At 38.9% G+C, this 23,764-nt stretch overlaps 1 protein-coding gene and 2 pseudogenes across 1 annotated transcript; all 3 read left to right on the top strand.

Annotated features, from left to right (window-relative positions):
* The first annotated feature begins 12,913 nt into the window (after nucleotides 1-12,913).
* On the top strand, nucleotides 12,914-13,858 carry LOC118968838 (olfactory receptor 52A1-like). Its single transcript, XM_037001003.2, has one exon. It carries the CDS (start codon nucleotides 12,914-12,916, stop codon nucleotides 13,856-13,858), a length of 945 nt encoding a protein of 314 aa, XP_036856898.2.
* A 6,643-nt stretch (nucleotides 13,859-20,501) lies between these two features.
* Nucleotides 20,502-21,452, top strand: LOC140844213 (olfactory receptor 52A5-like; annotated as a pseudogene).
* A 1,285-nt stretch (nucleotides 21,453-22,737) lies between these two features.
* On the top strand, nucleotides 22,738-23,268 carry LOC140844627 (olfactory receptor 52A1-like; annotated as a pseudogene).
* The last annotated feature ends 496 nt before the right edge of the window (nucleotides 23,269-23,764 follow it).

The following is a 23,764-nucleotide window of genomic DNA, read 5'->3' as shown; positions in this document are numbered from 1 at the left end:
TATTAACAATTTTACTCTGGACAAGGTTCCTTTGGCGTTTCATGTTTGTATATGACACCCTCTAGTGTCCAGAAGCTCTATTCTGGAGCTGTTGAGCCCCTGAAGGAATGTTTGGGGTCGCAGGGGAGTGGTACTGTGGGTAGGAAAGAGGTATTCTCCACCTCCTGGCTCCTGTGCCTGTCTCCACTGTCTGAGCCAGTGGGCTGGGCACACAGGTATAAGTTTTTGTCCCAGAGCAACCAGATATGGATCCCTGATTTCCACAAGCAGCCAGAATCCCAGTCTCCCCAGGAACTCTGCCTGTATTAACTTTCCAACCCGGTAGTCATGCGCGTCTCATGAAAGTACCATGAAATGTAGGTTTGTGCTTCCGGCACAAACTTCCGGAGCTAGGTATTCAGCAGTCCCAAGCCTTCCACTCCCTCCCTGCTCTGTTTCTCTTCCTCCCAGCAGTGAGCTGCCATGGGGGAGGGGCTCAGTTCCTGTGGAACCACAGCTCTTGTACGTTTCCCCGTTTGCTGAGGTCTGCTCTTTTCTCCAGGTGTGTGCAGTCTGACGTCCTCTTTCCTGTTGCTCTCTCAGGATTTGTTGCACCAATTAAGTATTCTAATTGTACCTAGTTTTAGGAGGAAGCTCTGTCTCTCCTCTCATGCATCCATTTTTAATCCAAGTCCCCTTCATAATTTTTTATACATGATGTCTGACAGCCGATCAGAAATGAGAAAGCAGGGCAAGAGACAGGAATACGAGTTCAGAAACACAAAGAACAATTAGTTCCAAGAGACCCACCCACAGTTGTTATAATTATTGTAATTAGCAGCCTGGGGTATTCCAGTAATGATATTTGGAATGAAGGAAATGAAGGAATAGATACATACATAAATGAATTAATCAAATTTAAGAGATGGTGGTTTTGACCAGAGAAACAGAACATACTAAAAGGTAAAATCAAAGCAGAATTAAGGAGAGAGAGAAAGTGAATCAGATGGACATTATCCAACTACAAATGACAAGAGTTAAACCTAATAATTCAGGGAAGTGAAATTATTGGACTAGTGGACTAGAAGAAAGTTTAGTGAAAATAAAGAACTCAGACTTGAAGGCAAGATACATTAGTAGGTTACTGTTAATGGGGTATGTGGTTGGGACTTGATAATGGGGGGACTCTAGTAACCACAATGTTGCTCATGTAATTGTATATTAATGATACCAAAATAAAAAATTAATTAATTAATTAATTTAAAACGACACATTACTAGAGAAAGAGAAATATTTCATAGTGATAAAAAGGTCAATCAATCCAGAAGATAATTAACAATCTTTATGCACTCAATAGATAAGAGTGTCTAACTACCCATAGCTTAAAAATACACAAATAAAAAATTTATCAGCTCTAATAGGAAGAATAGACTAATCCACTGTCATAGCAGGACATTTTAACACACTTTTATCAAAAGCTGAAAGCACAAGTAAGCAAGTGTGAGGTTATAAATGATAATATTAACAAACTTGACTGTACAGGCACAAATACATAGATATGGATATATATATAAATATAAATAATACCTGAGACAAGTACAGCTCAACAAAAATGATCATACACTGGGTTGTGAAAAAAGTTAAGATTTTAATTTTAAAGTGCATTTTGAGTGCATATTGATAAGCTATTTGAAAAGTAGTGGAACAATATTTCTACTCAAGCACACAATTGTGATAAGGGTTTCATGATGAAAACAATGATGAGGAGGATGACACTGACCATAATAATCTCTACGGAGTCCTTCCTAGTTACCAAACCCCGTGGGGAGGGCATGACATGCATATACCTATTACATTACATCATGATAATCACCATCTCCAGTTCCAATAAGCCATATTATTCTTTCATGTTTGTAGATTAAACAGCTGTTTTTTTTTACAGGAAATTGTTTTCAAATGAATGTAGTTAGGAGTGGTAAAATAAAGGTTTGAAACAAGCTCATTTTAACTACAGAACTCATGCATGCAAGTGATTTCTTCAATGAAATTTTTCCTACCAAATTGAAATCTGCTTTTTCTATCAAATATTCTTGGCAAGCATCTGACCACTTGTTCTTATTTCTTATGGGCTAGTACAATGGAGTTTCTCTATGAAATGTTATTATTAATATGTGAGCATCTTAATGCAGAAAAAATTCATTTTGCTTCATATATATATACATATAAAACTCTGAAGACAATATAGTGAGAATCCTTGCCTCCATAATTTCCATCCAAGTTCTTAGATCTCCATCCATGTTACATCAAAGGGTTATTATATGTTGAATCAGGAAGATGACTAAACAAATCTTTAAAGTAACATTGTCTGCTAATAGTCTAAAATTTGCCTTTCTATTCATGAAAAAACATCAAATAAAAGAGCATTTATCAAACACCTCTTTATACAAATGGAGAAATTAAGTGAACACTGAAAAACAATACAAAATAACTATGGTTTTATAAGGCATATTCCTACATTTGTTGGAGTATATGTATTTTATGTAATGAGAATCACTAACTTAATTATATCATGACTTAATGAAGATAAGCTTAAAAAAAGGCTATGTTTGTACACTTTTGACAAGAAGGAGATATTCAAATATAAAGTAAATATTATAGAAGCATTTTGTAAATTATATTGCACATTTATGCAATCACTAAAGAAGTTTTGGGAACAAAATATTTTAGAATAGTTGGAGAAAGAATTAGAGGGAATTGAATATTACAAAAGAGTTTGATCTTGGCACTCTAAGGACAAGAGCATCAGTGTAAGTACCATGTTCCATTAGGATCTGCACAAGTATCTCTACATTTGCCCATCCCACCCCCGGCCAAGGTGGTCAGGAGAGGCATGTGCTCCGAGAGCCGCCAGTCAGGCTCTCAGCACCTTATCTACTCTTCTGTTGCCTTTAGTTTCTTCAAAGTGTCTTCTGACTTAAGGTCAATATCCTGTGGGATTTTTAACACAATCATTTCTATGTTGATTAATTTATCCAGCAAGCATGATGATGCTATAAACCACTTACTAGATAACATTATCTATTAAATCTTTAAGAAGAACAATTTCCACTGAATGTCACACCAGGTCTTTGGAACAGAACAGTTCTACTACCTTCTCTCAGGTATGTTTGGTCTTCACCCCATAGACAAAAGGTTGAGGAAAGGTGGAGCCAGTAGGTAACAAACAGACATCTACAGAAAATTCCATGAAAACCCAACAGGGTACGCATTTCTTCTCAAATGCATAAGGAACATTTCCAGAATAGATCGTATATTAGGCCACAAAAAGAATCTCAGTAAGTTTAGAAGGATTGAAATTGTATCAACCAGCTTCTCAGACCACACAAGTATGAAACTAGAAACAAATCATACAAGGAAAACAAACAAGCCCAAAAAAACATGGAGGTTTACCAACATGTTCCTACATAATCAATGGATCAATGACCAAATAAAAACAGAGATCAAGCAATATATGGATGCAAATGAAAACAACAACACAACACACCAAAAACCTGTGAGATACAGTGAAGGCCATTCTAAGAAGAAAGTATATTGCAATATAGGCTTACCTCAAGAGAGTAGAGCGATCCCAAATGAACAGTCTATACTCACCATTAATGAAACTGGAAAAAGAAGTACAAATGAGGCCCAAAGTCAATACAAGGAGGGACAGAATAAAATCAGAGCAGAAACAAATAAAATTTAGAAGAAAAAATCAATAGAAAAGAGTCAATAAAACCAGGAGCTGATTCTTTGAGGAAATAAAATAGATAATCCCTGAGCCAGACTTATCAAGAAAAAAGAGAATGTACACCAAAAAACAGAATCAGGAATGAGAAAGGAAAAAATCACTATGGACACCATGGAAATACAAAGTATTATTAGAGAGTACTATGAAAAATTATATGCTAACAATTGAATAACCTAGAAGAAATGGATAACTTTCTAGAAAAATATAACCTAAAAGACTGACCCAGGAAGAAACAGAAAACCTGAACAGACCAATTACCAGCAATGATATTGAATCAGTAATCAAAAAACTGCCCAAAAACAAAACCCTGGACCAGATGTCTTCACTGCTGACTTTTATTAGACTTTTAGAGAATATTTAATACCCATGCTCCTTAACGTTTTGCAAAAAGTGGAAGAGGAGGGAATACTTCCAAACTCATTCAATTGGGCCACCATCACTCTAAACAAATCCTACCATTTGCAACAACATTTATGGAGCTAGAGGGTATTATGTTCAGAGAAATAGGCTAGGTGGAGAAAGACAAGTCCCAAATTATTTCACTCATTTGTGGAATATAACAACAAAGCAAAACTGAAGGAACAAAACAGCAGCAGACTCACAGATTCCAAGAAGGGACTAGCAGTTATAAAAGGAAAGGAGTTGGGAAGGATGAGCGGGGAGGGAGGGAGAAGGGGAATAAGGGGCATTATAATTAGCACACATAATGTAGTTGGGTCACAGGGAAGGCAGTATAGTATGAAAACAAGTAGTGACTCTATAGCATCTTACTACCCTGATGGACAGTGACAGCATTGGGATGTGTGTGATGGGACTTCATAACATGGCTGAATGTTATAACCTCAATGTTGCTCATGTGAAACCTACATAAGATTGTATACCAATGATACCTTATTAAAAAAAGCTAAAAAGAAAGTCAGGGTAGTTGTTCACTTGAAGAAGTGATAAGTGTAAAGGAGAATGGGGAAAGGGCTGGTTCAAGGGTGAAATAATGTATAGTCCTCAATTGGATGGTTACATGTTTATCTTTACCAGGTGAAAATATTTAAACTGTGTAACATATGACTTTTGTATGTATATTAGAATTCAACAAAGAAGTTTTTGAAATATTAGATAAATAATTGCTCTTAAACAAAACAGCAAAAAAGAAAGAAGTAAAGGAAATACTGAGGAGCTTTGCAGGTTAAAGGATTCTGAAGAGATATCAATGTTAAATGCATGGTGTGATCTTGGATTGGATTCTGGGAAAGAAGAATGTGGTCATATGAAGTTAATCTCTGAACTGTTGTTTAATTTTGAATATGGACTATAGAATAGGTTACAATATTCTTGTGGTACTAAGGGTTTTGATCTTGGTTATAATGTTATAGTTATGTATTATAATATCCTTTCCCTTGATAGATACACATAGTCTTATTTAGGGGTAAAGGAGTACCAAGTTTTCAGCTTTCTCATAAACAGTTCAGAAAAATTGCTATCATATATTAAGTATACTTATTAAAATATAAATAATTTCTGAATTTGAGTAAACATTACAAGGTTATTTCTTGAACCACTTTTCCAAAAATGTGTACATTTAAAATATTATCAGTGTAAAAAATGTTTAAAGCAGTGTTCTCGAAAATATCCTCAATTCAGAAAAGGATGCAACTACTCACTCACCAATCTAAACTATAGACTACTGCTTCTGACATTGGTCTATACTGTAGGTACATGCATTCAGTCACCAAGTCCTAGTAATAGCCCCTTAAATAATTCTGAAATATGGTGTCTTCTGTCTATTACTTATTAATAATTCCCATTCCAAAAGTTACTAGTCTGTCATCTCCAAATATTAATGTGTCATTTATTTTCAGGATGCTTTAAATATCTTGTCTTTTCTAGAGAAATTAAGCATCTATTTCATTTGCTACCCTAACTGCTATTCAGCTTTTAAAATTCAGTTGGGAGTGTGCTTTAATTAAGGAACTTTGGACATTTCCTTGCCTTTCTATTCCCCTTCTTCATGAATTTTGAAGTATATATTGGCAGATGGCCTTAGTACCTCTTATCTAAACATTCAATTTAGGAAGAATAACTTGTAACATTTGGTGCATCTCCGCTGTTCTTGATAGAACATTGCCCATAGGCTGCAGGTATTTTGTGCTGACCTTCCTGGCAGTCTCCACTCCAACATGGGAGTGCTGGTCTGACATGTGTATTACCCTCACGTGATGGGTGAGTCAGCCTCATCTGGTATTTAGTTAACAGCTCAACTTAGCTTTCTTACTAAGCATAAGTATTGTCAATGGGTGTCAGCCCTGGGTAAATTCAGTATGGATTCAATGTGACCAAAGAAATGACAGTACACATTCTGTGGGCTGAAAGGGTTATATCCAACTTTATTTCCATGGTGGCAGGTTAATCACTAGATTCTTGTCCACTCAGAGCAAGTCTGCATGAAGCAAGCTGGTATCTGCTGCTGGGCCCCTCTGCCCGCACAGCTGTCCTCTGGGCATCTCTGCCTACAGAGCCATCCTCTGGTCCTCTGTCCTTGGTGCTACCACCACTCCAGCCTCTGCTCTGCTCTCCTGCAGCCTTGCAGCTGTGCCACCATGTCTCCCAGAGCACTGGGCAGGGCTCTGTTCACAGTCAATAACGATGCATTGCCCACATGTGAGCAAGCGAACCAGGGCCAGGTGAGAATCCTGGCCACAGAAAGTTTCATTTTATCCACACTCCACCCCTTCAGGATTCTCTCCTTTCAATATGTGTGCCCTCAATCCTCTGTAATGGTTCCTGTGGAAGAAAGCTGGAGCATTGTAACCAAATTCCATAACAAGAACAGAGGCTATGAAAATATACAAATAAAAAAATTACAACAAATTAATAATAACCCTCAAGCCTGAGGAGATCCATTGCCACCAAGTGGTCATCTGGCTTTTTTCAAACCAGTTCTACTCAAAGGAGTTAACCAAAAGGACCATGGGTGGGCCTTTCAACACCCATCTTCTCCAGCCTCTCCAGCAAAAAGTCTTGCAAACACACAGGATGATCTTGTTGCTTTATCTCTGTCTTCTGCTTCGTCCTCAGCAGCTGGAACTGCTGCTCTGGTCTCAGTTGTTGCCACAGCTCCAGTCATCCAATTTCTTTCTGTCTGCTCCCGTCTTTTCCTTTGAGAAGCAGACTGTATTTCCTTTTGTGCTTGAGCCTGAGGACAGAAGCAGAGCATGGAGTGCCCAACAACCTGGGGAGGGGGCTGCACCTCTCCTGGAAGAACACGTGGTTGCCGAGTCCTTCTGGCTTTCCATCAGCTTTCAACCAGGTGGGGTCTAAACCAAGGAGAGGCTGATGCCTCTGGCACTGGCAGGGCCCCCATCCCCACCTGTTCAACAAACCTCTGCTCCGCCATTTGTGGGGCTGATGACTCCACTACATCCTTCACCTGCCCCATGGCACCCAGCAGCCTGCATGCTGCTGTTTCCCATGCCGCTCCTTCACCTGCCCCACAGCAGCCTGCACTCCACACAATGCTTCTTCTCGAGCCGCTCCTTCTCGGGCCATTGCTCCTTCTCGGGCCATTGCTCCTTCTCGTGCTGCTTCTTAGGCTACTATGACATCCTTTACTATTTCCACAGCACTTCGTGGTGATGCCATTTCAGACAGTAACAAATTTTCTTTCTCTTGAGGTGGAGCCCAGTCCTCCACTCCTTCACAGCACCACATGCCCACAGGAGACACTTGAGTGTCTTCCTGTCCAAAGGGGCAGCCTTCTGAAACACTCCTTCTAGGAGGGCAGCCTGTTCTTTTTCCTTTATCACCAATGAACCCTACCAACTGTCACTAATTGTCTTGCCAATGGGTTTCAGCCCTGGGCAAGACGACTGTGGAGTCAGTGTGACCAAAGAAATGACAGTAGAATGTTCTGGGGGTGAAAGGGTTATACCCAACTTTATTTCCATGGTGGCAGGTTAGTCACTAAAATCTCGTCTACTCAGAGTGAGTCTGCATGCAGCAAGCTGGTCTCTGCCTTTGTGCCTTGCTGACCACACAGTGGTCCTCTGGGCCTCTGTCCTTGGCGCTGCCACCACTTCAGCCTCTGCTCTGATCTCCTGCAGCCTTGTAGCCCTGCCACCTTGTCATGCAGAGCACAGGGTGGGGCTCTCTGCATAGAGTCAATAACAATGCATTGCCCACATGTGTCTAGTGAGCTAGCCAAGCAGGGCCCGGTGAGAATCCTGGCCACAGGAACTTTCATTTTATCCACAGCATATCTTTACATTTAAATACTATTAAAAAACACATGATATTTTTTCTCCCCTCTACCACATCTAAGTATAATTTCTAAAGTTGTTCAAAACCTGTATTACTCAGGATTCTCTAAGGAAGCAGAACCAATTGGATGTACAGATACAAGTCTCTCTCCTTTGTGTGTGTGTATATATATATATGTCAATTCATAAAAAGAAAACTTGTTTATATTAATTCCCTGCATTATCCAGTAGGAAAAAAGAAAAGAGGAGAGCAAGCACATTTCTGCAGGTTCTACAAATGATTGCAGATAGCTGGTGTGGATAACCCAAGAGGGCTTATTTAAAATTCCCTTAATTATAATCTGTCCCACATGCTCTGGTGACTAAGGGAACTCATGCATGGTCATAAATCCTCCCTCTTCACATACCCATTGGGGGACATTAGAATTGGTGGCTAGCTCGATTCGAGCTCAATAAATATATGCTGTGCCCAGAATATTACAGGCTTTGCTATGAGCGTGGTTGGAGGATGAACACACCAACATGATCTCAGACAGGCACACAGAGGAAGCAGAGTGTCTGTTTGGCAGGACAGCAGGAAGCATGAAAGGCTGTCCCAGAGATGTGCACCTGCCGGCAGGTGTTCCCAGCACCAAATGATTAGAGTTCCCTCCATTTCCTGGGTGCTGGCACAGAGGGTGCAGACAGACAGAAGAGGCATCACAGAACACAAAACTCAAGGAAGGAGACTGGAATCTCAGGAGGAGAACAGAGTTCAGCAGAGGTAAGTGATGAGCGATAGTGATATGGAAACCTGACAATACTCTTCAGGTGTCTGGTAGGACCGGCTCCCAACGTCTACTGGCCAGTAGGTCTCACTCTTCCTAGGTTATCCCCCATAAATTTATTACCAGCTTTTGCAGTGCTATCCCGCCATTCCACCCGCCCTGTGCTCACTCGTGTTCTCTCCCAGCTGCCAACCACTCTCTGTATCTTCAAGTAACACTCACCTGTCAGCTCCTTAGTCTTGAATAGTAAGTCAGACAATGTGATTGTTACTTGAGGGTTCCTGTTCTTACACTGATTATCCTTGCAGAAGAAAAACATTATCTCTGTAGGAAGAATCAGCGGTCTATGAATTTGGGTTCCATAGAATTAAGAATTGAGGAACAGACCTGTGGCTATCAAGGGCTTCATATGTTAACATATGCCAGCGGATACAGCCTTCCTGTGATGGAATCATCCTGCTGACTGGATTCTTTCATTTGAGGTTAGCAGCACGAACCACACTTGTTCCTGCATTACTGGTGTCTTTGATGACGTTTAGTATATGGTTACCTGCTCATAGCCTTGCTGACATATAGCAACTTCATTGGAGAATCTACTATCGAATGAAATATTGTTAAGTATATTTTTCACAAGATCACAATATTTTTTTAATGTATGACTTCATAAATCCTTGCTTCAGAGCATATAATACTTAAAAAGTAATGATTTTTGATCAAAAAAGAATTTTCATGTAACACATGAGCCCAAGATCACAGAAAATTCAGTCATCAGTGAATTGAGAGGAGATTAACTCTTTCTGTTGCCCTACAGCTCTCTACAGAGGCACTTCTGGAATTCTAAGGTCTGCACTGTCTTTCAATTCTAGTTCCATATATTACTCCTTTTTTTTTTATTAAGGTACCATTGATATACACTCTTATTAAGGTTTCACAAGAAAAACAATGTGGTTATTACATTCAGTCTTATTATCGAGTCCCTGCCCATACCCCATTGCAGTGACTGTCCATCAGTGTAGTAAGATTCCACAGAGCCCCTATTTGTCTTCTCTGAGCTACATGTCTTTTCTGTGACTCCACACACACCATGTCACCACTAATGATACCCCACAATCCCCTTCTCCCTCATTACCCACCCTCTCTCCCCCATCCCTCCCCTTTGGTAACTCCTAGTCCCTTCTTGGAGGCTGTGAGTCTGCTGCTATTTTGTTCCTTCAGTTTTGCTTTGTTGTTATACTCCACAAATGAGGGAAAACATTTGGTATTTGTGTTTCTCTGCCTGACTTATTTCACTGAGCATAATACCCTCTAGCTCCATCCATGTTGTTGCAAATGGTAGGATTTGTTTCTTTCTTAAGACTGAATATTATTCTATTGTGCATATGTACCACATCTTCTTTATCCATTCATCTACTGATGGACACTTAGGTTGCTTCCATTTCTTGGCTATTGTAAATAGTGCTGCAATAAGCATAGGGGTGCATGTGTTTTTTTGAATCTGAGAAGTTGTTTTCTTTGGGTAAATTCCAAGGAGTGGAATTCCCAGGTCAAATGGTATTTCTATTTTTAGTTTTTCGAAGAACCTCCATATTGCTTTCCACAACGGTTGAACTAGTTTACATTCCCTCCAGCAGTGTAGGAGGTTCCTCTTTCTTTGCATCCTCGCTAGCATTTCTTGTTCATAGTCTTTTCTATTTTGGCCATCCTTACTGGTGTGAGGTGATATCTCATTGTGGTTTTAATTTGCATTTCCCTGATAATTAGCAATGTGGAGCATCTTTTCATGTGCCTGCTGGCCAGCTGAATTTCTTCTTTGGAGAATTGTCTGTTCATTTCCTCCACCCACATTTTAATAGGGTTATTTGCTTTTTGGGTGTTGAGGCATCTAAGTTCTTTAAATATTTTGGATGCTTACCTCTTGTTGTATATGTCATTTACAAATAAATTCTCCCACACTGTAGGATATCTTTGTGTTCTGCTGATGGTGTCCTTTGTTGTACAGAAGCTTTTTAGTTTGATGTAACTATATGTATATATTATGCTCTTGGGTGTCAACTGTTTCCATCTCTAAAGGGAGCCTTTTACACCAATGTACTGGTTAGTGTCTGAGAATTTTCTGGTCCAAACTGAAGATTCCTTTTTCCCAGCTGCAGTGCCTGTCTCTACTGTCAGAACCAGTGTGCAGAGCACACAGGTGTAAGCCTCTGTGCTTTGAGTTTGTAGCTGCCATAGACGTGGCCTCCCTCTGGCTGGCTCGACATCAGGGCAGAGACTGCTGGTTTGTGAGTAGGTGTCAGCAGGGCATGAGGAAAGCGCAGCAGGCTGCGTTTCACAGTAGGGGGGCCTCAGAGCTGGGTAGCCAGCCAGTGGGATGAAGCACCTGAAGCTTCTGAAAGTTCCCAACCTGCTGGGCAGAGTGCACCCAGACAACCTTGTCCACCTATCCCTTCTCCTGCCCAGCAAGCTCCATGCATTCCCTGCCCCTTGCTGCTAGGAAGCCTCTCAGACCACATGCCTTGCCTTTGTCCCAGAGCAGCAGGATGTGGATCCCTGTCCTCCGCAAATGGCTGGAATCTCAGTCTCTCCAAGTATTCTGCCTGTTTTAGCTTTCCAACCCCACTAATCTCCAGACCACCATGCAATGTAGGTTTGTGCTCCCAATGCAGATCTCCAGGGCTGGGTGTTCAGAAATCCTAGGCTTCCACCCCTTCCCCATTCTGCTTCTCCTTCTCCTGCTGGTCAGCTGGGTTTGGGGAAGATCTTGGGTCCCACCCACCGGATTAAGGGTTTGGTTCATTACCCTGATTCATAAGGTCTGCTGTTTTCTTCAGGTGTATTCAGTCTGGCACAGCCTTCTTTCCTGTTGCTCTTTTAGGATTAGTTGTATTGACTGTATTTTTGTATTATACGTGGTTTTTGGAAGAGTTCTCTGTCTCAGCTCTCATGCTGTCATCTTTAATCTCCTCCTAGAATCCCAAGTCTATTTTACTCCTTTTCAGGCACATGTACTTATTTTCATTTTAACCCCTTTTGTTTTCTACTGATTTCTTATGCTTAAGCTCACAAAATGGTGCAGGCATTCCACCTGTAAGTCATTAACTATTAATGAAGCTGAATTGGCCAAATCGCATGCTAATATAGCTGCAAACAGTGTTTTAAAATACCCATTTCAGGTAAATTGCCCACTTACCTGTTGTCCTATATCCAGCATCAAGAATGAGGCCTGCTGCCCGGACCTTACTGCTGCTGGTTCTCATCCCTCCTAGAAATTCCTCCCCTACAGGTTCTATGTAATATGGGTTACAAAACTTCAGCTATTTTAAACTCACAAAGAATCTTAAGGATTTCACTGTTAGTATATAGGTAAACACAAATATAATTCACCAGAAATCTAAGATGTTCCAAGTACTTTTGACTCAAATCACCAAAAGTGCTTGGATTTGAGTGATCTTTCCTGCAGCTAGTCCCTCATTCTTTATCATGAACCTCCAATTTTACAATGATGTAGATTAAATGTATATATATATGTAACTATATGTATATGTTATGCTCTTGGGTGTCAACTGTTTCCATCTCTATAGGGAGACTTTTACACGGATATACTGGTCAGGGTCTGAGAATTTGCTGGTCCAAACTGACAGTTGCTGACTTAGAGACGATTGGAAAGAAGAGAGCACTAGAGGAGTAGCTGGAAGGTGGGATAAGGAGAGATTCATCAACCTCTCATTAACGTGCAATTTCCAAAGGAAAATACACAGGTCCAATTGTTTGCCCACAGGTCAGAAATGAAATCACAGACTGGTTGGCAGTCTATTGCCTCAGGCAGGTGTTTGCCTGGCTCTAATGGAGTTGCCCTGCCAGGCAACAACATCCTACTATGAACAGTGCTGGGGATGCCCTCCCTGGATACAGTGATACATGCACGGATCTGACTTTTCCCTGCAATAATATCAATGAAATGGATGATGTGACCTTGGAGTTCTACAGAAATCAGGCAGAATCACCATAATATCTCTGGACAAAAATAGGAAGTAGATGAACAGTGGAATATTATGTGCCTTGCTATGAGTGTGGCACTTAGGTAACGTCGACCTTACTTTGTTTTCATCTGAGTTGTCAGGGACGCGATGACCATTTCGAACAGGACAGTCTTCATGCCTCCTGTGCTCACCCTGATCGGGATTCCCGGCCTAGAGTCTGTGCAGGGCTGGATTGGCATCCCATTCTGTGCCATGTACCTTGTTGCCATGATCGGAAATTCCTTGCTTCTCATCATCATCAAAACAGAGCGCAGCCTCCACGAGCCCATGTACATTTTCCTCGGCATGCTGGGAGTCACAGACATTGCTCTTGCCACCAGCATTGTGCCCAAGATGCTTGGAATCTTCTGGTTTCATGAGCTAGAGATTTATTTTGATTCCTGCTTGCTTCAAATGTGGCTCATCCACACATTTCAGTGCATAGAGTCAGGCATCCTGCTGGCCATGGCCCTGGACCGTTATGTGGCCATCTGTTATCCACTAAGGCATGCAGCCATCTTCACCCACCAGCTAGTCACCCAGATAGGGGCTGTGGTAACACTCAGGGCAACCATTCTTGCAGCCCCTTCCATAGCACTGATAAAGTGCCGGTTACAATTTTATCTTACAACAATCATCTCTCACTCCTACTGTGAGCATATGGCCATTGTGAAACTGGCTGCAGAAAACGTCCAGATCAACAAAATCTATGGTTTGTTTGTGGCCTTCACTGTAGCAGGCTTTGACCTTATATTCATCACATTGTCCTATGCACATATATTTATCACTGTTTTTCATTTGCCCCAGAAGGAGGCTAGGTTGAAAGCATTCAGTACTTGCATCCCTCACATCTGTGTCTTTTTCCAGTTCTACCTCCTTGGCTTCTTCTCATTCTTCACACACAGGTTTGGTACTTATGTTCCCCCATATATCCATATCCTGTTTTCTAGCTTCTACTTGCTGGTCCCGCCATTCCTCAATCCACTTGTCTATGGTGCAAAAACCAAGCAGATACACATTCTTTTGGTGAAAATCATGTGTCAAAAAATCTAGTGTGATTAATACTTTCATGCCTTCTTCTTTGTACTATAGTAACAGTCAATCAAAGCAAAATAAAACATTGTTATTTGTGATGCTTGACTTTTCTGTTATATAGTTTTGTGAAATTTCCAGGATGGTAGCTAGTTTTCCACTCATCATAGCCCCTCACCACTCTCTGTCTAAGGTGTTGTGGAACCTACATGATAATAACTATGAGAAACATAGTACAAAATAGTGAAACATGTATCTTTTGCTTTATTCTTTTCATTTTACTCCCCAGTTGACTTCCTCCTTTAAGAATCTTTCACCATGAAGATTCATAAATATGCACCTTGCTGTATTTAAAAGCACCTAAGACTCACTGTTCTGGGGTATCCAGATTCTCAGTAAAAAGAAACTGTTGACTCATTGTTTCTTGTTTCCTAGTCATCTTAAAAAATAATTAGGGGAAGTATGTATTGACCATGTGTTATGTAATTGAAATATCCAACAAACAAAAAAAATCCTTATGTATCTGGTGACACAATTTTCCTAGAATTTCAATATATTTCCAGGCTGACTCAGGGAGTTATAAACACAAAAATCATGAGATCTGAGGTGTTCATTTTTACACATCATTTTTTTCTACTACCTGCACCTTTTACTTCTTTACCAGTTCATCAAATGTTATCAAAAGTCTACACTATTGTAAATACTACACTGAAGAATAGTGGCATAATGGTAAATCCAAATATCAAGAATGTCTTTGGACACTGTGCAAAATTGTTGAACTTCATTGTGAAGCTAGTATATGTCATTAGAGAATGTTTTCTATAAAAAAAGTGTGTGTCTGTGTGTTGTGTATGTCTATTTGACATTTGGCAACTAATCTCAGTCATAAAAAAATCGTGCTTTTTATTCAGTCAAGCATATTATGTTAATGAAGAAATGGAGTGTTTTTTACTAAGAGTAATGACTTGAGAATTTAATGCCTGTGGATTATTCCTGAAAACCTCAGCTCATAGATCATAATTTTTAAGATTATGGAATATATTTACATGTATGCAGTTGCCCATACTTGATTTATGACATTAAAATCACTGCATGTTTAAGAAATATTGGAGGAATCTCTAGCTAGTCTAATAGACTGGGCCTATCAGATAACTATTATTAATGATTATTTTGTAAATATTGAGGCTAATTAGGGCATTTTTGACAGTGTTCAAAATATCAATATTTATTAGACATTATTAGATTGGATTAAAATGGGGTGGTTATTGTTCTTTGATAATATAATTTCTTTATGAATAAAACTAAAGTAGCATCAGGTAATTTCCTAGTACCTTAGCCAGAGTTCATCAAATTTTTTTTGTAAAAGGCGAAGTAAATACCATTGGCATTGTGGGCAAAGAGGTAATTCAAGAATATATGTGGGTATTCATATGACAAGAGTCAAAACAAATTTCTACCTAGTTTTTGATGAAAATTTATATATAATGATAATATTAATAATAATCATCATAATTATATAATGATTTCTGTAATACAGGTCCACTAATTAGAAGAATGGAATTCATTTTTTTTGGGGGGGGGTTAACATTCTGCTTAAGTGTGGCTGAAAGATTTTCCTATCATCAAATTGATTCAGAAGTCTATCTTTAATAGCCATTCTTTTGAGTAGGGTATACTAAAACAGGCAATGGGCCAAACTTAGATGGTTCACTATGATTCTAAACTCATTTAAATCTTCCAGAGGAACTGAACCGATAGATGTATATATACAAGTCTTGATAGATAGATATAAATAGATTGATAGATGATAGATGCAGGTAGATAGATATTGATATAGATATAGATAGGTAACCAAAACACCCTTATAGATAAAAACAATAATATTTGATGTAATAATTGGGCACCATGGTCTGGTTGATACATGAATTAAGCAGCACAGGACCCAAGTCAGAAAGCAAGTAACTATTTTTAGGCCCCCACAGAGATTCATTTTTGACATCCAGAAGTCACTAGAGAATGGGTACTGGAACAAAATTTTGGAGGGATTCATCCACATTCAATTTTGCAGATAATAATATTGAGAATGATATGACAATTGATTTCGTGTGTCAATCAAATGCACCACAGGGTGTCCAGATATTTGATCAAACAGTATTATGGGTATTTTTGTAACTTTCTCTTTTCCTGTGTTGAGTTTGCTGGCCTTCAGACTGGAATTCTACCTGGTGTCAACTCTCCTGATTCTTAGGCTTTCAAACTTAGAGTGGAACTAAACCACTGGCTCTCCTGGGTCTCTAGCTTTTTAGTATAATGTAGTCCCACTTGTTTATTTTTGCTTTTGTTTCCCTTGCCTGGCGAGTTGTGTCCAGAGTTTTATCTTTTTATGGCTTACATTTGGGTCTTTAATCCATTTTGAGTTTACTTTTGTGGATGGAGTTAGACAATAATCCAGTATCATTCTCCTGCCTGTAGCTGTCCAGTTTTCCCAACATCATTTCTCAAATAGACTGCCTTTCCCTATGGTCTGTTCTTGCCTCCTTCATTGTATATTAATTGACCACACATGCATTTTTTTCTAGCCTTTCTATTCTATTCCATTGATTTATGTGCCTATTCTAATGCCAGTACCATACTGTTTCCATGACCATGGCTGTCTTTCTAGGATGAATATGATTTTAAGGCAGTTTAATGACAAAGTTAGAAATGAAATTCAGAGAATCAAAGAGACTTTCCGTACAAAAAGAACAGGTCTACTAAATAGGCCAGATCCAATACACAGGACAAAAACCATGTGACTTCAAGTAAGATCATCATATCTTCCAGGCAGATGCATGTGATCCAGTGTCATGATACTTTCTCAGAGAGCACAGAGAATCAGAGTCATTCTTTCTTTCTTCTTGACATAAAACGTACATCCCTTGTGTAAGACATAAACATTCTTTCAACTCAGTAAATACTGGTCATGAATAATTGTTTCCAGCTGGGAAGTAGTGTAGATACTGTGCCTGGCACTAAAATTTTTGGAAATACATATTGTCATTTCATCAGAATTCTGAACATGACTGGGACACTTTTGAGAAACCAGGTTTGGATGCAAGAAAGATTTGTATCATCAAAATGTATCTGAGAGAATCTCAAAAAGGACATATTATTGAGGCTTTGAACTGAACTTTCCCTAGTTGGTGCTTCTCTGATTCAAATGAAATTACCAAAATGTTCCTATTATTTCTCTACTAGGATGTCTACCATGATGAGTTTGAATATCTCAAGATGTTTAATTTCTCACTATTGGTTCATTATTTTTGTAAATGTATCATTCCTTGTTTTGTATATCTTGGGGCACTATCTTCTCTTGGTACTTTTTAATATGAGGTTCAATTTTGTTCCAAGTCCCAAAAAGAAACCAGAGTTTGAGAATTTTTATTGCATGCAGAACTGCTCTTTGATAATAAGGCTTCTAAATTATGAACCATATTGTGCCTCCATTACACTGATCCCGGGGGAATCTAAAAGCTCACCAGCAGTTGGTGAAAACCAATCCCCAAGGTGAATCCTACAGTACAAAACACTCATCTTTCACAACCTGATACATTTAAAGATTTCCATTCTATCGCTTCTATGTGTATTGCCACAGTTGACCCCTGGTAAGTCTTTGGGCTGAGATTCTACACTGAGGGTGGGGAAATGGAGGATTGGTTTCAAAGGGAATGCAAACCCATCATTTCCAATATGATGCCAGGATGGTAAAAAAGGCAAGATAATCTTACAGTAGTTGGCTGCTCAAGCAATAGGAAGAGTTTGTCTAGTACTATTCAGAATATTTCTGAATCAGTGAATGTCACAATGAGGTACATTTTAGGGTGTTGGCAAATAAGGTGAACCCTAGAGAATAATCGGGGTTGATAAATGACTGGAAAGCTTATTTGTTAAAATGTCAGGAAATTATACATTTTTATACTGGGAAAGATTCATGGCAAATCATGTCCTGCAATCATTCAGGGAAAAGCTCATTCGGGTGAAATTCTCATCAAATATATGAAATTATTCATTGAAAGGACAGGATAAACTTTTATTGATTAATAGGTGGCATTTTTTGAAAGAAAAATAAATATCTTTCTAAATATTTTAAAGGGATTATGTCATATAATATCCACAGCCACCCTGCTGAAATTCTATCCATTAACACTGTTTTAACAATAAAAATATTGAGACAATGAGAAGTTTAAAACTGGGTGAAGAGCATGCAGAGCTAAGTAGTAATGATCAGGATTGAAACTCTTAACTGACTTCAGATCCTGTTCAGTTATCCACCTCAGCACGTGGCTGATGTGTATCTTGGAAGGTAGACTTAGGACTTCTCTGAGAAAGGAAGAGTAGGGCAGTTTGAGGCTCAATATAAAGAAGACCTATGAGGCATTTGGAGATGTCCTGAAACGTGGCAATATATCTCAAAAAACAGATCTAGTTCTCTATCATTGGAGGGTTTGAGGCAGAGACATAAGAGTAATGTCAGAGACCTTAAAGATGGAAAAGATTCCTGAGGTGTACGAAGGGTAGATTTAGACACCTAAATCCCTTAATTCTTTCTGATTCTGGGAACCAGCCTGAGTGAGACCGGGAGTTCTCAGTAACACTAATGTTCAGGGTTTGTGCTGCACATGAGACCCAAGATTGTTTCTCTGGCCTGTGAATTTGCAGGGGTTTAAGACAGCTTGCCTTCCTCCTCTAAACATATACATGTCTGTGCACGCAAAGTTGCATTTAGCTTGTCTTTTGTCATTAGTGCTGTTACTCTCAACCCAAGAGCATCTTTAGGTTTACCTTTCTCCATTTCTCCTATTTCAAGTCAGCAAGTCCCACAGATTTTGCTACTTTGTTATTCCTCCAATATTGTCACATCACTTCATAGTATTCCCACTTGGACTATCACAATTATCCTTCCAACTTGATCTCCCTATGAATCTCTCTCATCCCTTCAAGCCACTCATCAAGCTAGCACATTGGATTTTTAGTCAAAAGACCTGTCCTTCCAACTAAAATTTTAAAATTATTTCATTTAAATTTAAAAATTTATCATTTGGTATTTTTCCCTTATCCTTAGCCTCTACAACAATCATTTCTGCTTATGAAGCAATGTATGTATGAAAACTATTTATTGATTTGCAATCCCACTGAATGTTTTATGCTTCTGTGATTTTGTACATAGTATTTCCTCTTGGAATGCTCTCCTCCATGTCCTTTATTTGGCTGATACCTACAGAAGAATGATTCACCTTGACAGCCAATTTATTCTGTCCATTTTTTATTTAAGACACATAAATATTAATTCATTCTCAATTAAAGAGTATTTTTCTCCAATGAAAAACTCTAGAACAATGGAAAATGACATTGTCACCCACACCCAGAGATATTCATTCAAGGGACATTTGACAATGACTGAGACGTCTGTGATTGTCATGACAAGAGAAAGCAACTGGTATCTATTGGGTAGGAGTATTAGATGCTGCTAAACCTCCTACAATATGAAGAATTATCCCACCACAGAAAATGTATCTGACCGTTAATGTCAATTGTGCTAGACTGAGATTTGCTGCCATAGAAGAATGTCAATGAGGCCTCATGAAGTTGAAAATGTAATAACAGACATTAGAGTGCACATGTAACTTGTTTTCATTCCCTTTGTATCTACCTGTAGTCAATCAATCAATCAATCAATCAATCTATCTATCTATCTATCTATCTATCTATCTATCTATCTATCTATCTATCTATCTATCTATCATCTATCTATCATCTATCAATCTATGTATATGAACCCAGAAGTGCAATTGCTGAATTATGTGGTAATTCTAGTTTCAATGTTTTGAGGAACCTCCATACTGTTTTTCATAGTGGCTGAACATATTTGTATTCCCAACATGTGTGTTCATGGATCCTCTTTTCCCCCCATCCTCACTGACACTTGTTATCTCTTCTTAATGATGGCCATTCTAACAGGTATGAGGTGACAGTTCATTTTCACTTTGATTTGCATTTCTCTAAAGCTTAGTTTATTCAGCAGTGTGAAGAAAATACTTCCATTTGTGACAGTAATTATGTACTTTGAGAATTTTACACTAAGTCTGTCAGAGAAAGATAAATACTGTGTTAAATCACATAGAGTGGAGTCTTAAAAAAGCCAAACACATAAAAACAGAGAGTACAGTGGTGGTTACCAATGGCTGAAGAGTCTGGGAGTGGAGGAGATATCATTTAAGGGTATAAACCTGCAACTAGTAGGTAAATAAGTCCTGGAGACTGAATTCACAGTATAGTTATTTCAGACAGCAGTGTTATATTATAGATATCAGACATAAGAGAGAAAAGAAATGAATTACTCCCATCATAGAAAGGAAAAGATAGTTATGTGACATGATAGAGATGCTAGCAAAACTACAATGGCAATCATATTATAATATGTGAATGTACCAAATCATTGTGCTGTGCACCTTAAATTTCCAAATGTTATATGTCAAATATATTGAAACAAAAAGGAAAGGATGAGTAATCTCATTGAAGTATATTTTTCTAAAATAAATAATTTCTTCTTATTTTTAATTCGTGAAGTTTGACAGGGAATGAAGATGCAACAATGCCACTACCTGCTCCTAGTGATCAAATCGCCATGTCCATACTCAACGGCTCCGTCTTCATGCCGTCTGTGCTGACACTCCTGGGGATTCCAGGCCTGGAGTCCGTGCAGTGTTGGATCGGGATTCCATTCTGTGTCATGTACTTCATTGCTGTGATTGGGAATTCTCTAATTCTAGTTATAATCAAATATGAAAGCAGCCTCCATAAACCCATGTACATTTTTTTGGCCATGCTGGGGGCCACAGACATTGCACTCAGCACCTGTATTCTTCCCAAAATGCTAGGCATCTTCTGGTTTCATTTGTCAGAGATTTCTTTTACAGCCTGCCTTCTGCAGATGTGGCTTGTGCATTCATTCCAGGCAATTGAATCAGGTGTCCTACTGGCAATGGCCCTAGATCGCTATGTGGCCATCCGTGACCCCTTGAGACATGCCACCATCTTCTCCCATCAGCTCTTGACTCACATTGGAGTTGGGGTGACACTCAGGGGTGCCATTCTTGGAGCTCCATGCCTGGTGCTTATCAAATGTCGTCTTAAACTGTACAGAACTACACTGGTCTCCCACTCTTACTGTGAGCACATGGCCATTGTGAAGCTGGCCACTGAAGACATCCGGATCAACAAGACCTATGGCCTGTTTGTTGCCTTCACCATCTTAGGGTTTGACATAATCTTTATCACCTTGTCCTATGTTCACATCTTTATCACTGTCTTCCAACTGCCCCAGAAGGAGGCCCGACTCAAGGCCTTTAATACATGCATTGCCCACATCTGTGTCTTCCTGCAGTTCTAACTCCTTGCCTTCTTCTCTTTCTTCACACACAGGTTTGGTTCTCACATACCACCTTATGTCCACATCCTCTTATCAGACCTTTACCTGTTAGTCCCCCCTTTTCTCAACCCTATAGTGTATGGAGTGAAGACCAAACAAATTCGCGACCATGTCCTGAAAATATTTTTCTCCAAAAAATCATCTTGATCATTAGTGGTGCTTTCTACAGAGTTTTTAGGTGGATTAAGGAGCAACACGAATATAGGGAAATGTTGTATCTTCTACAAGTATCTATGTCTGATAAAAAGATCTTTAAATCTCAGATGCTCAGAATTGAAGTAGGACTTTAACAAACCATGCAATATTTAATAACTTTTGTTTGCCACTTATATAAATAACAAAATTCTCTTATGCTGAAATCTGATTGTTTCTATTAGTCTTGTTTTGTTCTGTTTGTTTAAATATAGAGGGTCCTCTCTGATCATGCTTAGGCATACCTAGTAACAAACTTTGGAAAAAGCACTTGATTCCAGGAAATTTCCAAGGACTATGTCACACATCAATATTCTCAAATTGCTAACCCAACACATACCTGTAACTCTGGTTAAGTCTCTTTTTCAATATCAGAGAACTCAAATATATGAAGCAAACAATGTAAGTGAAAGGAGAGACAGCAACACAAGTACTGTAAGAGTGATCTGCACACCACTTTCAACAGTGTATAGGACATACAGAAAGAAGATAAATTAGAAACTTTAACAGTACAGATCATATGCACCTAACAGACATAAACAGAACATCTCATCCCACAGCATCAGAATATACATTTTTCTCTAGTCCTAATGGATCATTCTCCATGTTAGATCATATATACAGTCACATAACAAGTCTTTAATGGTAAAAATAATGAAATAATACTGAGTACCTTTTCTGATCACAATATGATGAAATCAGATCAATAGCAGAAGAAAAACTAGAATATTCACAGGTATGGGGAAATTAAACAACATTGTCTTCATCTACTCTCCCCAGGGCTCTCCCCAGGGCTAGAACGGGAGGAGGCAGGTGGCTGAGGGCCCCTCCAGGTGGCACAGGGGCTCTCCTGAAACCCTGGCCTTGCTCACAGCACACCAAATGCTCAGGCAGATTTAACTGGTAGGTTATTTATCAAATAAAAAAATACAAATGTAAAATCTTGAGTCTATGGAAATAAAAGTACATTACTATGAAAACCATGGGACACTATAAAAGTAGTACTAAGACAGAAATTTTTAGGAATAAATGTCTACATTAAATAATTTAAAAGGTATTAAATAAATAATCTAACTTTGTACCAATAGGCTAATAAAAGAATAAGAAACTAAACCCAAATTAACAGGAGAAATGAAATAAGGTTCACACCAATAAAGGTAACAGAGAATAGAAAACTAATAGAAAAAATCAACAAAATAATATTTTTTTTGAGAGGGCATCTCTCATATTTATTGATCATATGGTTGTTAACAACAATAAAATTCTGTATAGGGGACTCAATGCACTCAGGGCAGCCATTCTTGTGGCCCCATGCATTGCGCTGATAAAGTGCCGGTTTCAATTTTATCTTACAACGGTCGTCTCCCATTCTTACTGTGTGCATATGGCCATTATGAAACTGGCCTAAGAAAATGTCCACATCAATAAAATCTATGGCTTGTTTGTGGCCTTCACTGTGGGAGGCTTTGACCTCACATTCATCACATTGTCCTATATACAGATATTTATCACTGTTTTTCATTTGCCCCAGAAGGAGGCTCAGTTGAAAGCATTCAGTACTTGTGTCCCTCACGTCTGTGTCTTCCTCCAGTTCTACCTCCTGGCCTTCTTCTCCTTCTTCACACACAGGTTTGGTTCTTATATTCCTCCCTATATCCATATCCTCTTTTCTAACTTCTACTTGCTGGTCCCGCCATCCCTCAATCCACTTGTCTATGGTGCAAAGACCAAGCAGATACGAGTTCATGTGATAAAAATGTTCTGCTCATAAAATCCACTGTGATTGATACTTTCATGTTCCCTCTTTGGAAAGTAGTAACAATCTCTCAAAACAAAACAAAACAAAACATACCAAAACAAAAAACCCAAAATTATGTCATTTGTGATGCTTGTGCTTTCTATACAATTGTTTTTTGAAGCTTCCAGGATGAAAGGTAGTTTTCAAACATTCACTCTCCATAATAACTGTGTATCCCTGCTGTTGTGGCCCCAGCTGGTAATGAGAATGAGAAACACATAAAGTGCAGTATGTTGAACATATGTCATCTCCTTTTGTCTTTTATGTTTGGAATCTGGTTCACCTTCATCCTCTAAGAGTTCTTCTTAAGAGTCATAAATATGCATCTCTCACTGAATTGAAATGCATCTAAGACTCACTGTTCCAGCTTCTCAATGAAAGTAAGTTACTGACGTTCTATTTCTTGATCATGTTAATTATTAAAAAAGTAAGTCAGAGGAAATGTATCCTTACTATATTCTTATCCAAA

Source organism: Manis javanica, chromosome 11 (genome assembly GCF_040802235.1).
Source record: "Manis javanica isolate MJ-LG chromosome 11, MJ_LKY, whole genome shotgun sequence".
Lineage (NCBI taxonomy): Eukaryota > Metazoa > Chordata > Mammalia > Pholidota > Manidae > Manis > Manis javanica.
The sequence above is the reverse complement of the archived record's forward strand: the minus strand, read 5'-3'. Positions and strand labels throughout refer to the sequence as shown.

Excerpts from the sequence above, each read along its gene's own strand:
- LOC118968838 (XM_037001003.2), top strand. The coding sequence starts at position 12,914 with ATGACCATTTCGAACAGGACAGTCTTCATGCCTCCTGTGCTCACCCTG.